This window comes from Balaenoptera borealis, assembly GCF_965194805.1.
Source record: "Balaenoptera borealis genome assembly, chromosome: 6".
In the NCBI taxonomy this organism is placed as follows: Eukaryota; Metazoa; Chordata; class Mammalia; order Artiodactyla; family Balaenopteridae; genus Balaenoptera; species Balaenoptera borealis.
Genome location: NC_138863.1, coordinates 62,045,766 through 62,061,911, shown reverse-complemented (window position 1 = coordinate 62,061,911; position 16,146 = coordinate 62,045,766). Strand labels below are relative to the sequence as shown.

The 16,146-nt window shown below is 48.4% G+C and overlaps 1 protein-coding gene across 2 annotated transcripts; it reads left to right on the top strand.

Annotated features, from left to right (window-relative positions):
* Positions 1 to 9,889: 9,889 nt before the first annotated feature.
* On the top strand, positions 9,890 to 12,667 carry SP5 (Sp5 transcription factor). Of its 2 annotated transcripts, none has more exons than XM_082395425.1 (2): positions 9,890 to 9,975; positions 10,917 to 12,667. In XM_082395425.1, the coding sequence occupies exon 2, from the start codon at positions 11,094 to 11,096 to the stop codon at positions 12,063 to 12,065; it is 972 nt and encodes a 323-aa protein (XP_082251551.1). In that variant the 5' UTR covers positions 9,890 to 9,975; positions 10,917 to 11,093; the 3' UTR covers positions 12,066 to 12,667. The 2 variants fall into 2 exon arrangements, with proteins under 2 accessions (XP_082251551.1, XP_082251550.1); XM_082395424.1 differs by lacking the exon at positions 9,890 to 9,975 and adding an exon at positions 9,982 to 10,217.
* Positions 12,668 to 16,146: the final 3,479 nt, after the last annotated feature.

Sequence of the window (16,146 nt, the reverse complement as noted above, 5' to 3'; positions counted from 1 at the left end):
ACTAATTCTTATATCCTTAAAATTGGAGACCTAAACCTTCCAAGGTAAATAGCTGATTCTGTGTGCCCCCTGGTGGCTTGGGATGAGGGTGAGGGGGAGAGAAGAGTACTCTAGCCATGAAAGAAAAGGTCATAGATCCATACTGTCCTCCTTGAGGTCAACCTGTCTTTCTGCTTGGGTAAAACAGAGAGCAGACGTCTCATGTAGGTCTGACATTTTAACCATGAGGCAAATAACAAACAACCTGTAATGTGGCCAATAAATTACCCAGGCATCTTGTTTAATACCATCACTGCAGACCCACAGACACATATATTGTTTTTCTAATAATAGGAAGACTTGCATTCGCTCAGGGTGGCACTCTATCCTGAGAGTTAAAAGGTTGCCCTCTGGAGTAACATTACCTGGATCCAATTCCAGCAACAGGATCTTGGGCAAATAACTTAACCCCTCTGTGCCACAATTCCCCCATCCGGAAAACAGGGTTGTGAGAGATTTGGTGAGAGCTTATATTGCTGTGATGGGCAGTAGCAGTGTGACCCACAGGACACAGTCACATAAGCACACTGTGAGTGAAAGTGCCTGGTGCACAGACAGGGCACACGCCGTGGCCACCCAGAGACCACTACCAGCACACCAGAGAGATCGTCGTGCAAACCCACCACCTCATCAGCACTCCTTTTTCCAGCCTCTGGGCCACACACCCCCTCCATCCAGGGGGACTGGACTGAGAGGGTTAAAAATGGAGGGTCCAGAGTTTATTTGCATTTCTTGATATGCAGACAGAATCTCTATTAGACCTGCATCCAAAGTAATTTTCCTATATATTAATGTATGTTTTCATTTTATGGCTATTTCCAGATCACATTTCCAGAAATTTATGTGTAAAATTATTGTGTAGCTTAAAGATTTATCACTTTCTTTTAAGGGAAAAAATACTCCCACAAATGAGTAACAGGTCATGGAAAATCTTTCAATAGTCCTGTTTTCTATCGGCACTGGAGAAATAACGTATGCACGACTCAGTTCTTCCACTGTGTTGCGTGATCTCAGGAAGCCTCTCACATCTTTGGGCCTCAGTCCTTTCATCTGCCCTCAGTATCCTCCCCGTGGTCCTGTGACCCAACTGTGGCTCCCCTACAAGCTTTCTTGTCCTCAGGACTGGATTCCAGGCTATCCAAGGGCAGGGTACATCTTCTTTATCTCCGGGACCCCCCACTGTGCCTGAGCTCAGCTGCACACACATCCTCTGTACTCAGTGCAGACTGGGTTCCCTGTGCCGAGGAATAAAGATGGGAGACGAGCTGCAGAATGAGCTTAAGCTTCTGCAAGCTCCTGCCACGACCTCAGTCCTTACACTTCTCTGTGCCTTTATTTCTTCTGGCATCAAGTGATCCTTGTCACAAATCAACACACGGGGTCATTTTGAAACATGAATATTAATGGATAAACTAAAATAGGAAAAGATATCCTTAAGAAAGGAAGTTAGGAAGCCAGCTAAGCTCACCACTACACCACCAACACCACTAAGAAAGGAAGCTTGGTACTACCTTTTCTAGGATATGTCTTTTGTAAGGGGGCCTTGTCTGTACCTAAAGATCACTCATATCCATGGTAGTGCTGTTGAAAGCAATTTTTTTGCCTACAACCCAAAGAAAGCAATTTTATATGCCCCCCTCAAAAAGCATGTTTATGTGGGCACCTCCCTCCCATGGGAGGCAGGTGACACCCCAAGGCTTCTCCCCTTGCCCCACATGACAGCCCCCAGAGCAGGACATTTGCACTGCCCCTCTCCTTACCAGACAGGAAGGTAAGGAGAGGGGCTGCATTCTTGTCTGAGGAAATCCAAATGCCAGTAGAGTGGAATAGAAGGCAGGGCTTAAGTGTGTGAGGCCTGAATGCAATCAAGTAAAACACATAGGACAAGCCCTGGCACAAGTAGGTATAAGCATCGCCTGATCTGTAACCCATTTCCAGCTGCACTTTTAATGTGGGACACCCCCCACCACCACCACCTTCACTCTCAGCAATGACTTTACCTTGTACCTTTTTTTTTAATTGAAGATTTACAATATTGTGTTAGTTTCAGGTGTACAGCAGTTATACATACATATATATTTATTCTTTTTCAGATTCTTTTTTTTAATTAATTAATTAATTTATTTTTGGCTGTGTTGGGTCTTCGTTTCTGTGCGAGGGCTTTCTCTCGTTGTGGCGAGCGGGGGCCACTCTTCGTCGCGGTGTGCGGGCCTCTCACTGTCGTGGCCTCTCTTGTTGCGGAGCACAGGCTCCAGACGTGCTGGCTCAGTAGTTGTGGCTCACGGGCCTAGTTGCTCCGTGGCATGTGGGATCTTCTCAGACCAGGGCTCGAACCCATGTCCCCTGCATTGGCAGGCAGATTCTCAACCACTGCGCCACCAGGGAAGCCCCCCAGATTCTTTTCTATTATAGGTTATTACAAGATGTGAATGTAGTTCCTTGTGCTATATACTAGGTCCTTGTTGTTTATCTATTTTATATACAGTAATGTGTATCTGTTAATCCCAACTCCTAATTTATCCCTGCCTGCCCCCTTTCCCCTTTGGTAACTATAACTTTGTTTTCTATGCCTGTGAGTCTGTTTCTGTTTTGTAAATAAGTTCATTTGTATCATTTTTTTTTTAGATTCCACATATAAGTGATATATGATATTTGTCTTTTTCTGTCTGCCTTAGTATGATAATCTCTAGGTCCAGCCATGTTGCTACATACCTTGTACTTTTAAATGAATAAATAAGGAGCTTCCCCCTTGAGTTTCATTTGGCATTCCCCGCCATCAGAAGTTCCCTCCTGCATTTACACTTGCTTGCCTCTCTCTGCAGTTCATCAAAGGAAGGCCTCACACCTCCACTGCAAACACCCAGTCTCTAGGCTCCCCACCTAAAACCGCCCCCTCTTTCTAACATTTCCTTTTAACCACATCCTAAAACACACACGTGAGGCTTTTGCCTTGACCCTGCTATCTGATCCAGCTGCTGCTCAGACTAATCCGCTTCCTGGCCTCACCTCAGTTCTGAGAGTGGATTCTCAAAGCTTCCTCCCAAATCAGACCGACTCTCTGTTTCGTCCTACCCTTTCTCTAGCCCTTCACCCCACCTCTGATGCCCTTGGTCATGTCCAGTGTTCTTACTCATCTCCCAACCCTACATTTTTTTGTTTTCTCTGGCCTTTCTTGACTCCTTATCCTTTGGCTGCTTTGATGGTTCCTCTCCCTCTGTTCATCTTCTAATTGGGGTTTCCTCGCAAATTCTGCCATAGCTTTTCTCTACCTGCTTGACCTCCACTCACTTCAGTGAGCTCACTTATTCCACCATTACTACTTCCCCAAAATTCACTAGTCCTTATCTCTAGCCCTATCACTCGCTTGCACTGCCCACTCCCCACACTTCCGGCTTTCTGCAAGCATTTCCCCATGAATATCCAGCCTACATCTTAGACTCAATTCAGCCCAAAACTGAATTCAGGACTTCCACTTAACTCCAATCTGTCTTTTTTCTTTAATCTCCCACTTTGTCAGCAATTGAACCATTCTTGCTGCCTCACAGGCTAAAACTTTGAGTTCCTTTTGATTTTTTAACAGCTTTATTGAAATATAATCAGATATCACACTATTCATCCATTTAAAGTGCACAATTCAGTGGTTTTTAGTATAGTCACAGAATTGTACAACCATCACCACAATAAATCTTAGAATATTTTACCCCCACCAAAGTCACAAAACAATCGTTTCCTATTCTTCCCTCCACACAGGGCCTGGTAACCACTGATTTACTTTCTGTCTCTGGATTTGCCTATTCTAGACATTTCATATAAATGGAAACATACTACATGTAATCTTTTGTGACTGGATTCTTCCACTTAGTATAATGTCTTCAGAGTTCATCCATTTCGTAACAGGTATCAGTACTTAAGACATTTTTACAGCTGAATAATATTCTGTTGTATAAATGTAACACATTTTGTGTATCTATTTATCAGTTGATGGACATTTGGGTTGCTTCTACCTTTTGGTTATTGCGAATAATGCTGCTATGACACGCGTACAAGTTTTTGTGTGGACGTATGTTTTCAATTATCTTTGATCTATATTTAGGAGTAGAATTATAACTATGTGGTTAACATTTTGAGAACTGCCAAATTGTATTTCAAAGTGGCTGCACCATTTTACATTCCTACCAGCAGTTCATGAGAGTTTCAGTTTTATCACGCCTTGCCAAAACTTACTATCTTTTTCATCATAGCCATCCTCGTAGGTGTAAACCAGGACCTCATTTGGTTTTTATTTGTATTTCAGTGATGGCTAATGATGTTGAGCATCTTTTCATGTGCTTATTTGCCTTTTGCATATCTACTTTGGAGAAATGTCTATTCAAATCCTTTGCCTTTTTTAAAAAATTGGGTTAAAATTGTTGAGTTGCAAGAGTTCTTTATACATTATGGATACAAGTTTCTTATTAGATATATAATCTCCAAATATTTTCTACCATTCTGTGGGGTTTTTCACTTTTTTGATGGTATCCTTTGAAGCACAAAGTTTTAAATTTTTATTAAGTCCAATTAATCTATTTTTTCTTTTGCCACTTGTGCTTTCGGTATATCTAAGAAGGCGTTACCTAACCCAAGGTCATAAGGCCTTACTCCTATGTTTTCTTCTATGAGTTTTATAGTTTAACTCTTGTATTTAGATCTATGATCCATTTAGAGTTAATTTTTATGTATGTTGTAAGGAAAATGTCTGACATCATTCTTTTACATGTGGATATCCAGTTGTCCCAGCACCATTTGTCAAGAGAGGGATCTTTTTAATTTTTCCCTTTGTTTTATCTCTTATTCCAACCTGTTAATCAAGTTTTGTTCTTTTTCCCTTTAAAATGTCTGTCACTGTTCTACCACACCAGTTCCCAGATTAGGCCTTTACCATCTCACACACAGATATCTGCATCCATGTCTATCCTTCCCAACCCTCAGCAAGCCAACCTTCCTAAAGAAGGAAATTTAAGAAATGAATTGAATTTATGTAATTCACCTGCTCAGGAGCCTAAAGTCCTACTATTGAATACATATAGCATCAGGGCCAAACTCTTCTCTCTGATTCTCTAATACGGCCCCACCCAGTTTATACTAGCAAATCAAAGATGCAAAATTTCATCTTCCATGGTTATTCAGCTCCTCCCTGAAGGGGAGTTCTCTTTCCTTGCTGTACTTTCCCCTCCCTTCTATGAACCCAATTAAAATTCCATAGGTCCTTAAAGGCTCCTTCAAACCCCAGCTCCCTGATAAACCTCCCTTAACTACCCCAGCCCTTGCCAGTGCTCTCCTCTGTGTCCCGACTGCGTTTGTGTGTTCTGTAGCACCAATCACTATGCAGGTAACACTGGTACACACAATTCTACGCTACCACCCAACACCAATAAGCATCTATTGAACAGCTACTGAAGTTCACAGCACTGAACAGGCATGACACATGTATGTGAACATTGTTTCCTTCTGCCGTCAAGTGGGGGAGTCTAATTGGATGAGATAAAGTATCCCTCCTAGATTTAGAATTCCACTTCTTCCTCCATTACATACTGATCCAAATTTGAAGAGTAAGCTTAAAGTTAACTCAAGGTTTCTAGTTGAAACCTTCCAAAGCCAAGCCAGTGTTTTCCAAAGATTCCCAGCATTGTAATTCCTTGCTACTAAATGCTCTCGGCTGTAATAACGATCCCGGCCCTGTTTCAGGCGCAAGCATTAGGGCATCTGTGATTTGGTTTGCAGTTTAAACTGTGAGATGGCTCCAAACCCTCACAGTTAAGAGTGTGTCCGATTGCAACACCCCCTCCCTACCCACCACTATTTAAAAAAAAAAAACAACTTTCAAATTGAAGAGGCAAAGTGTGATCTCTTCCCTGTTGAGAGCTGAAAACAATAGCAGCTTTCTGCTCTAGCATAACTTCAAAAGGCTGCCGAGTGACTGCTCTAAGAATACGTGGTTGTAGATGACCGAAGAAACGCACCGGCCTCCTCCTGCGACTCTGCTCTACTAGCACGAAGGAAATTCTGCCCCCTCCCCTCCCAGCACCTTTAATAAAACAACGACTGGTACTGTATTAACTAGGCGGATGCGCGATCTTGGAAGGTTAAGGCTTTGGCAGACAAGGGGCGAGACTGGGCGGTCAAGCAACACCCTGCTGTAAAGAGCCGGTGAATTAAGAATTTGTTGAAATGACCTAAATAATGTACAGATTTTTTAAAAATCAACTGAAAATGGGAGACCGGTTGGATTGACCCCAGGGGCAGGAGTCCCCGGTTGCTGCAAGAAAATGCCTGAGGCGCGGTACCAGGCTCGGCGCGAAGTTGCAACCCCAGAGCTCTGAGTAAACACTTTTTTTTTTCCTGGAGTAGATTCCGGAGCGCGCACACCAGGTCAGTCCATCACGCTAATGCCTGTGCGGGTTCACCTACCCGCCTCTCCTCGCAGGTAGCACCTGGTCAGCACTTGCCCGCCCGCGAAGAAACCGCGAGGCCAATTTCGCAGCCTCGGAACCCTGCTGCTTGGAGAGCTACTAGGAGAACTGCTCCGCTGCGCCAGCAGCCGCCGGGAGGCTGGTATTCCTCCTCCCCGCCCCCCCTCGCCGTGGTTAAAGTTTGCTCCCCATTCGCCGCTTCCCACCCCCGCCCCCTGCCTCCGCCCTCGAGCTGGAGGACCACAGAGGAGTTCCTGGGTCCTCGGTGCACAAACACACCCACCAACAAAAGAAAGCCCATTTAATCTTCCCTCCTGCGAACTCGCGCCCCAGCGGATACCTCTTTGAACTGACCCCGTCCCCGAAGCCCCCGCAGCCCCCGCGCCGTCTGGGGCTCGCCCGGCCCTCCTGGGCTCACTCCCTCCTCCCGGCTGCGCACTTTTGCAGCGCGCTTGGTCTTTGATGTCTCTTTACATTATGGCAGAGCAGCCACACGCTCTTCCCGGGCGCAGGGCTTTGTGTAACGGAACTGACATTTGGCCTTAATACCTGTATCTCTTGGTGATTGCAACAAATTTCTAAAATAAATATTGTACTTTGATCTCCCGGCATTGCATTTTTAATGGACGCTCCGAACATTACTTCATTAAGAATAAGTTTTTCAGGAGCCCCGAGTGCAAAGGGAGAGAGGCTAAACAGCACTTTGTGAAAGTCTCTCTCCAGAGTTCAGCTGGCGCCTGGGAGGGCTGGAATCCCGGCGGGTGTTCACAAATGGAGGAGAGGCCCAGAGCCAGGACTTCAAACAGTCAAGGGAGGGCCTACCGTGCACCCGCACAATCCTAAATACTTTGAATGTATTTACCTCTTTTAAGCCTACAAGGACTCTACGAGGTGAGCATTGCTAAAACCCCCATTTTACAAATTGGGAAACTGAGGCACAAAGTGGTTGAGTAAGTTGCTGGCCCAGGTCATCAACTAGAAAGTGGCATCTAGAAATCGGCCTTCAGATTCTCAGAGTTGGAGCTCTTAACACCAACCCACTACTCTCTCCCGGCTGGCCACTGATGGTGGCTTATTGGCTAACGGGGCATCTTGGAGAAAAAGTTCTCTTCTATAACAACTATGGAGATGTGAATTGGCTTCTCTTGCCTTTTTGTTAAAATAGTGAACAGATTCGGCAAACGAGAATGCCTTCTAGCCTGCTTGGCCCAGCCCGGCCCGCAATCACCGATAGTGGAGGTCGAAGAGCCCAAAGGAGTCCGAGAGGAAACTCACTAAGGGACCAGGCCCGCTTCGACAGTGCCGACAGGTGCCTGCGTGTGTGTGCACCATGGGACTCCCTGGCCTCTGACTTGCAGGCGGGAAAGGGCTCCTTCCCCTCCCAGGCTTCGCGGGTAATCGATTTTCTGGACGCGGTGTGGACAAGTGGAGGTCTTCCGGGCCTCCGGAGCAAAACACCAAGTCCCCTCTCTTTCCTAGCTCCCAGAGCACTCGGACCTCCTCTTCAGGAGCCAGACCGCGTCGGCCGAGCTGTGCAGTCACTGCTCACCGTTCCTGGGTGACACCTTGTTGCAGAGAAGAGGGGCGTGCAAGGTCGGGGCTTGCGAAGTGCTCAAGCATAGTATTTGGGCTGCATTCGGCCCATTCGTCTTCAGCAAGATGTTTCTATTTTGCTGGCGGGCCCTGGGTGTGGGGAAGTGGCCTGGTGGCATAGTGTCCTGACCCCTAATGGGAGTGCAGAGGGCACCAATACACAGCCCAGGCTCCGACTCAGAAGCCTGTTGGTGTTGGGGTAACCGCTGGCGCCGCACGGCGAGTTGGACCACCTGATCCGACCTATCCACGTCAGTCCCGGCTGCTGTGCGGTACTCGGGAGGACCATACGCAGGAAGCCTGGGCGCGAGTTGGCTCAGAGGATCCCTGCCCGGTCGGCCGCGTCGCAGAGAGGAGGCGGTGTACCCGGAGGCCGCAAGTGGAGCGGGGTTGGCCAAGCCCAGGAGGCCCACTCTGCTGCGCCGTTCCACGGAGCGTGGCCGCCGGCGGGAGGCCTCAGAGGCCATTCCCGGCCCCTAATGCCCTCAGCGCGGTGAGGACACCGAGGCGCCCCTCCTGCTCTCCCGGGTGAGGAGATCTGGGTGTCCGTGCCGCCCCTGCAGGACGCGCCTTGCGCCGTGGGCCGGAGGAAGGCAGGTGGCCTGCCGTCCCTCCTGGGCCAGGCATGGCTGGCAGCGAGGGTTTGGGGAGACCACACTCTGGAGAGCGTTTTCCTGACCCCAGCGAAGCACGGCCCGCGCCTGAAGAAATTTCTTTTCTTTACAAAGGTGCTGGGAACAACAGTTTTTATTGACTTTTCTTTCCGGTTAGAGAGCCACCCTCGTACTATCTGTGGTTTGCTCAACAAGAACAGCTACGGGCTTCCTCCACCGCGCCTTACTTTTTTCGGTTAGTTCCCTGTAGGTGTGTGCGGCTTGCAGGAGTGCGCACTTGCCTGGCCGGGCTTGGCGCCGGGCTGGGGATTTCTAGCATCTCTGTGGGTTTCAGTGGAGCTTAATAGCGGTCAGCTGCCTGCTCCGAGAGAGAAGAGCAAGACACCAAACATTTCCCCCTCGGGTTGCTCTGGGTGTCCCGCCAAGCTTAGCTTTGGGGGTAAGCGTGGCCCGGGTGTTTTTCTCAGGCTCACTATTTGCAAAAGTTGTGGCCCGAGAACTTCCAGGTCGCCAGCAGGAACGTCGCAAGAGAGGCGGGCGGCCCTGGAGCGTGCGCGCCACCCACCGCCGCCCTGGGCGGCCGCCCGGCCCCGCCCCGGGTCCCAGGGCTGCTCACCGCTCCGCGGCGGCTGGGCTGGGGGAGGAACGAGGAGCACGAGGCGGGCGGGGCGCGGGGCGTCCCACGTTCAGCCCCGGGAATTCCCTCGGGTCCAAGGTGTGCTCGGGTTGACGACGTGCTCGGGCCGGTGCCTGTGCTGTCCGGGTGCCGGGTGTGTAAGTACGGGGGGTGGAAAGAAGAGAATTACCCTCATCTTCGTCTCCAAGTCCCGCTCCTGGAAGCCGAAGGCAGATTTCTCTGGAGATAGCAAAGATACTTTGTCACTTTGGGCGCTGCCTTGGCGCAAATCTTTAATTGCAAGGGAGCGGGTGGGGGGGGAGAGGGGGATAGAGTGTCTCAAGCAACCCAAGCGCGGGTCTCCAGGCGGCAAGGCCCCCTTTGATCAGGAAAATCCAATTATTTGTGTATATACATTTCCCACATAGTGATTACTTCATTAATTGTCCCGCCTTTATCTCCTCCCTTCCCATCCCCCCTAATAATCAGTTCTTTTATCCAGACCAACAAACACACCATAGGAGCTTTGTGGATTCAAAGGATTTGCTTTCGCTTCTGAAAGAGCCGCTATTCTTTGATGATTGGGTAGCGGCAAACTTCAAAGCCATAAATCTTCCCTCTGACTGGCTGGCGGCCCAGCAAAGTCCTTATCAAATTCTTGGAGGTGAGCCTGAAGCGCTCAGACCGCTCGCGGGGCGAGCGAGCGGGTTGCGGCGAGGGGCGCGGGCGGGGAGGGCCCCGGCGCGCAGAGAGGGCGCCCGGGAGGGACGCTAAGGCGGCCCTTCGTCCTCGCCTTCGGGTCTCCATGCCTCAGCAGCGCCCTGCTCCTCAGCCAACGGCCCGCAAGCCATAGCCATGGCCGCCGTGGCCGTCCTCCGGAACGACTCGCTGCAGGCCTTCCTCCAGGTCAGGGCTGGGCTCGGAGGGGGCGAAGGAAAGGTGGGAGGGGTCATGTCTGGATCTTTCCTGATATTCTGTGCACCCTGAATTTCAAAGGGAATCCCGCTCGGTGGATGCCAATGGAGTGAGACCTAGGGGTGCCCACACCAACTTCACACTGAACCCTGGTGTCAAGACTGTGGTCTTTGTGGGAGGGACGCGCGTATCCGGGGGTTGTTCGGAGGTGCGCGTCTGGCTGAGGACGGGTCCCAGCTCACCCCGCTGGGCCCTCCTGGGGCGGGCGGAGGAGGAGCGCGAGAGTAGCGTGGAAATGAGAGCTTAAAAGATGGGAGGGAAGGCGGATGGGCAGCCGGGCTGTGGGTGTTTCCAGACCCTTTCTGGCCGCGGAGCCTGGAGTGGCCCGTCGGATCTCTCTCTCCTCCCACTTTGTTCCTGCCTTCCTCTGAGGCTAGATGGCGTCTCTTTGCACCAAGTAGTTTCACAGGAAGCGCTCCCGCGCTCCGCGTCCAGGTAGCGCAAGCACCAAAAGTTTCCTGGGACTGGTGGGTGCGTGCGTGGTGTGCGGTGGCGGGGGAGGGACACCCAGGACGGGGGAGGGGCGGCGGTATAATAGCCGGCGTGGGTGTGGCGGGCCGGCCCGGAGACGGCGCTTGGAGCGCTAACCTTTTGTCTCTTCTCCGCCCTCCCCTGCCGCCGCCTATGCAGGACCGCACCCCCAGCGCCTCCCCGGACCTGGGCAAGCATTCGCCCCTGGCGCTGCTAGCCGCCACCTGTAGCCGGATCGGCCAGCCGGGCGCTACGGCGCCCCCGGACTTCCTGCAGGTGTCCTACGACCCCGCGCTGGGCTCGCCCTCCAGACTCTTTCACCCGTGGACCGCCGACATGCCGGCGCACTCGCCCGGCGCGCTGCCATCCCCGCACCCCAGCCTGGGGCTGACGCCGCAGAAAACGCACCTGCAGCCGTCCTTCGGGGCGGCGCATGAGCTGCCGCTTACACCCCCTGCAGACCCCTCGTACCCCTACGAGTTCTCACCGGTGAAGATGCTGCCCTCGAGCATGGCGGCGCTGCCCGCCAGCTGCGCGCCCGCCTACGTGCCCTACGCGGCCCAGGCCGCGCTGCCGCCCGGCTACTCCAACTTGCTGCCGCCGCCCCCGCCGCCTCCGCCGCCCACGTGCCGCCAGCTGTCCCCCAACTCGGCCCCCGACGACCTCCCGTGGTGGAGTATCCCGCAGGCCGGCACCGGTCCGGGAACCTCGGGGGTTCCGGGGGGCAGCCTCTCCGGCGCCTGTGCGGGGGGGCCCCACGCGCCCCGCTTCCCGGCCTCAGCGGCCGCCGCTGCCGCCGCCGCCGCCGCCGCCGCGCTGCAGCGGGGCCTGGTGTTGGGCCCGTCGGACTTCGCGCAATACCAGAGCCAGATCGCTGCGCTGCTGCAAACCAAGGCCCCCCTGGCGGCCACGGCCAGGAGGTGCCGTCGCTGCCGCTGCCCCAACTGCCAGGCGGCGGGCGGCGCCCCGGAGGCAGAGCCGGGCAAGAAGAAGCAGCACGTGTGCCACGTGCCGGGCTGCGGCAAGGTGTACGGCAAGACGTCGCACCTGAAGGCGCACCTGCGCTGGCACACGGGCGAACGGCCCTTCGTGTGCAACTGGCTCTTCTGCGGCAAGAGCTTCACGCGCTCGGACGAGCTGCAGCGGCACCTGCGGACTCACACGGGCGAGAAGCGCTTCGCCTGTCCCGAGTGCGGCAAGCGCTTCATGCGCAGCGACCACCTCGCCAAGCACGTCAAGACGCACCAGAATAAGAAGCTCAAAGTTGCTGAGGCCGGAGTCAAGCGGGAGGACCCGCGGGACCTGTAAGCCCACCCGGGGGCGACTCGATGCCTCTCCCGCCTCGGGCTCCCTACCCAGCACCTCTTCGGAGAGGTTCCGGGGGCCTACGGGCCGCCGGCCGAGAGGCGACCTAATAGAGGCACTTAACTTGCCCCTTCCTGCTTGCCCGCCTCCCAAAAGTGACGCCAGGCCGCCAGCTCCCTCGCCGGCCTGCGGACAGGGACCGTGTGCCCAGGAAGAGCAAGGGAGGTAGGGTTGAGAGCTCTGCGTCACGAAAGAGCAGTTTCAGGCTCTGAACCATTCCCACCATCTGGGAGACCTACAATTTGGGGGAACTACCCTGGGCTGACCTTTGTATATAGGAAACGCTGCGGAAATCAAAGCGGAAGAACCTTGAGAGATTTGAAATAGTGCTGGGTTTTTTGCTAGGACTGGGCCGGGCTTTGTACAGGTTATTTAATAGCTTTCTTAAAGAATAATTATAATAATTATAACATTAATTAAAATGTTACTTTTGTCCTCAGCTCCATGCAGAGCTACAGCATGAAATGTCTCTGTAAAGCAATCAGCAGTTGCAGCCTGAAAATAAATACGTTAACTCCGGGGTCACCTCGGGAAGACCCCGCTGAGCCGGTCTCATTTGATCTTTTCTACTTCCGGGAGGCTTTACAAAGCTGTCAGGTTTCACCGGGAATTTGAAGGCTCCTGTAGGCTGCCTCTGTCGGAGGCTTCTTTGGTTTGGAAGGTTCTGGGCAAGTGTGTCGGGTGCAAAGATGCAGAAAGTAGGAGGGCAGGGTCAGTTTTGTGGTAAAGAGATTAGGGCAAGATTTTCCAATCCCACCTTGAGCTTCTCACGCGGCCTTAGGACTTGACCAGAGACTGTCGGGCTTCTCTTAAAAGTTGATACCTGCTGCACATACAATACACGATCTTTTTATCTGGTGAATTGCCTGTGGCTTTCCATTTGTTGGTACTCTCAGAGGTCACAGGCGAGCTGCGCTTCCTCCTGGCAGCCGGCTACGCTGCTGTCTGCAAGGGTACTACTAACTCGAGGATCTGTTCACAGATGAGATTTTGGAGAGTTACAGAGAAACTAGGGGCCCTTGTTCAGGTTGGTCTTTGCTTGGGAAAGAAGCGGCTCTCCTGTATTTCAGCCCCGTCATGATACACAACCTTGTCTTGCTTGTTTTCTTCTTAATCCTTTTGCTGTGGCAATCTTACCAGTCTTGTTTCACAATAGCCTCTTAGGGATTTCTGCCTAGGCCTGGAAGTTTAGTTCCATTTTGTGTCTTGGGACTTTATTTTTTCACTCACTGCGGTAGACTAAGATTTTCTCAGGGAGGAGCCAGGAATACTCATATCTAGGTTTCTCACCTGTCTCTAAAATGTCAAGTTTTAAATGTGAAGTTTACAAGTGTTTTTTCAACTCAGCTGACTCCTGGATGTTTTCTAATATGTGAGTTTTTAACCTGAGACCAAAACCTTAGTCTTCTGATTTAGAACTAGCAAAGAAAAGAAATTGTTCTCAATTTTGTTACTATGTTAAACTGGCTGGCATCATTAATGCCAAATTTCAATGGAACTGAATAATTTTTTCATGGTAGTAGAAGTGTATATAAATTGATAGGATTTCACAGTTTACACACTGCTGTTACCTTGCCTTTCGTTTGAAGTCAAACTGAAGGGTAAGTTCTTAAAAACCAGGAGGGTTGTGCTTGAGACTTACTGTATTAAGTAAAACTCAACCAGCAACATAGTTGAGATGAAAATTACTTTTATACTCCTAAGAAATAGCATTTTTACTTTGTAATTTGGGACAAGGTGGTAACTATTAAAATCACTGTGGGACTATGCCTTAGAACCTGTTACTCTCATTAGAGATTTTGGAACTATTTAATGACAAAATGGAATGTGAGTCTTTAGGGTTCTTTACCTGGAAAGGGCAGTTTGGGCTGGCTAAATTCTCAAGGCTGTGACAGTTTTGCAAGCAATAGTAATAAGAAAGTTGCTACACAGTAACATTAATATGCATTTAAATGTGTAATCTTAATCTACATCAAGATTGTTGAGAATAATTTCTATGAAGAGTTACAGAAACTCTCACATCTAAACCATGCCCTGGGATTGACTTCAGAGCCAGAAAAGGTTTTTTGGCAGATGATAGGGAAAGAGGAGTCCTTGTTAGAGAGCAAAAAGACCAAGGGCTTTCTTTGGAAAATTTGAAACGATTCTCTTATGTGAAAGAAAATGCCCTTGGTAGAGAAAGAAAACTGGCAATTTTGAAGTGAGTCTACTAGCTATTGACAGCTACGATCATTTAGCATCCAAACAGGTGAAGTGTTGAAGATAAAATTTCCTTATAACTTTAACTTTGTTGTTAAGAGAGACAATAGGTAAAATGTATGAAATTTTGTATCTAAACAGATAAGGTGTTGAAGATAGTTTTCTTATAACTTTGTGGTGGTTAAGAGAAAGATAAAATATATGGAATTTATCTAAAAATACAATATTTATAATTTTAAAAAGCAGAATGAAGTCATTTGATGACTAATCACTTTCTTAGTTTTTAGGTAATTGAACCTGCAAATTTTAAAAGCTTGGTAAAAGTATAGGCTCTAGACTAAAGACTGTTCCTTATTGTCAGTGCAAATCTGTGTTCCAATTACTTTAGAAAAAAATATTTATGCCATTATCCAAATAGAAGCCAGGAAGTCACAATAATGTGATATTATTATCCAAGTGTAGGAAAACATTTCATGTTTATACTGAAAAATAAGCTAATAAATGCTCAGAAATACAAGTTTGACAATGAAGAAATGTATTAGATTATGTAAGCTTTTAAAATGTGAACTGCTGCTGCATGCTTTATTTGGTTCATAAAACTGCAACCTACTATGGTATTATCCATTTATGACTTTTAAAAATTATTTTAAAATAAATCAGTATGCAAGAAATATATGCATAAATGATGTAAATTAAGCACATTTAATTTAATTTTAATGACATTCAAATTTAAAGAAGTTCAGAAGCAAATTACTTTTAAATGTAAACTGAAATTTATTTTTTATTTGGAATTTTGCCATCATCAAAAAAGAAAGTTTAATCCACCAACTGAATTCAAGGCTTTACTTAAGAACCCCAGAACCAAATTCAATTGAGTTAAAAATCAATTGAAGAAACTATGTTAATGATGGCCTCAAATGTCAATAGACATTTTGTTTTTTAAGCAACTGTTTTAGTAGCATGCAAATATAATGTAAAGTGTCATATTTTAGAAAATTCTAAAATAAGTGTGATATGATTACATTGTTTAACACAATTGATAAATGAACCATTTGACCAAAAACTTGGAAACATGGAGAAATTGAGTTATCAGTAATTTAGGTAATTTGGAATTGTATGTTTCTGAACTTATTAACAACACTGTATAGTTTTCTGCTTTTCTCAAGGGAAAATTGTGCAAATTCGCCTTTTGCTGACCATTAATTTGGAATAGTTTTGGTAATGAATGAAAGTAAATTATGTTAAAGAAAATACAGCTACATTATTCACCATCATGTTAAATAAGTCTTTTCTAGTTTCAGTTAGAGTTTAAATCTTATAACTATGTTGTGTATGTTGTTTTAACTTATTTTCCCTTAAGTCAATCAGACAACACATGCCTATTTAAAAAATTAATATTGATGAGATTGCTTCTGGCAGAAACCTACATGAAACAGTATTTGTAGAAAAGGCAGTTTTTCACCCCAGTTTGCACTTCATTTCTATTTTAATACTATTGGGTTTTAGATATTCAGTTTAAAGCAGCATCTTCAGTGTTTCCCATCTGTTTTGGTTCTGCTGTGAGACTTTCACAGAACCTTTAGCAGTAGCTATACCTTCACACTAACGTGAACACCTACTAAGTTGTTTAGGGCTCTAAAATTGCAAACCACTTTTACTTGTGTTAGCTCACCACATTAAATAATGACAAGTTGTGGTAAATTGACATTATCTCACTGGGAAATCATCTGTTGTGGAATCACATTCAAACCTAAAGCTTTGTTTTCTAGTAAATGTGATTATGCTTTGCTAATGTCCCAAATTGAGGGCCACTCAAAACAAGTCA

Bases quoted from the DNA above. Each gene is read 5' to 3' on its own strand.
- SP5 (XM_082395424.1), top strand. From the start codon at position 10,167: ATGGCCGCCGTGGCCGTCCTCCGGAACGACTCGCTGCAGGCCTTCCTC. The intron at 10,218-10,916 runs GTCAGGGCTGGG...CCGCCTATGCAG, and splicing joins CGCTGCAGGCCTTCCTCCAG to GACCGCACCCCCAGCGCCTC.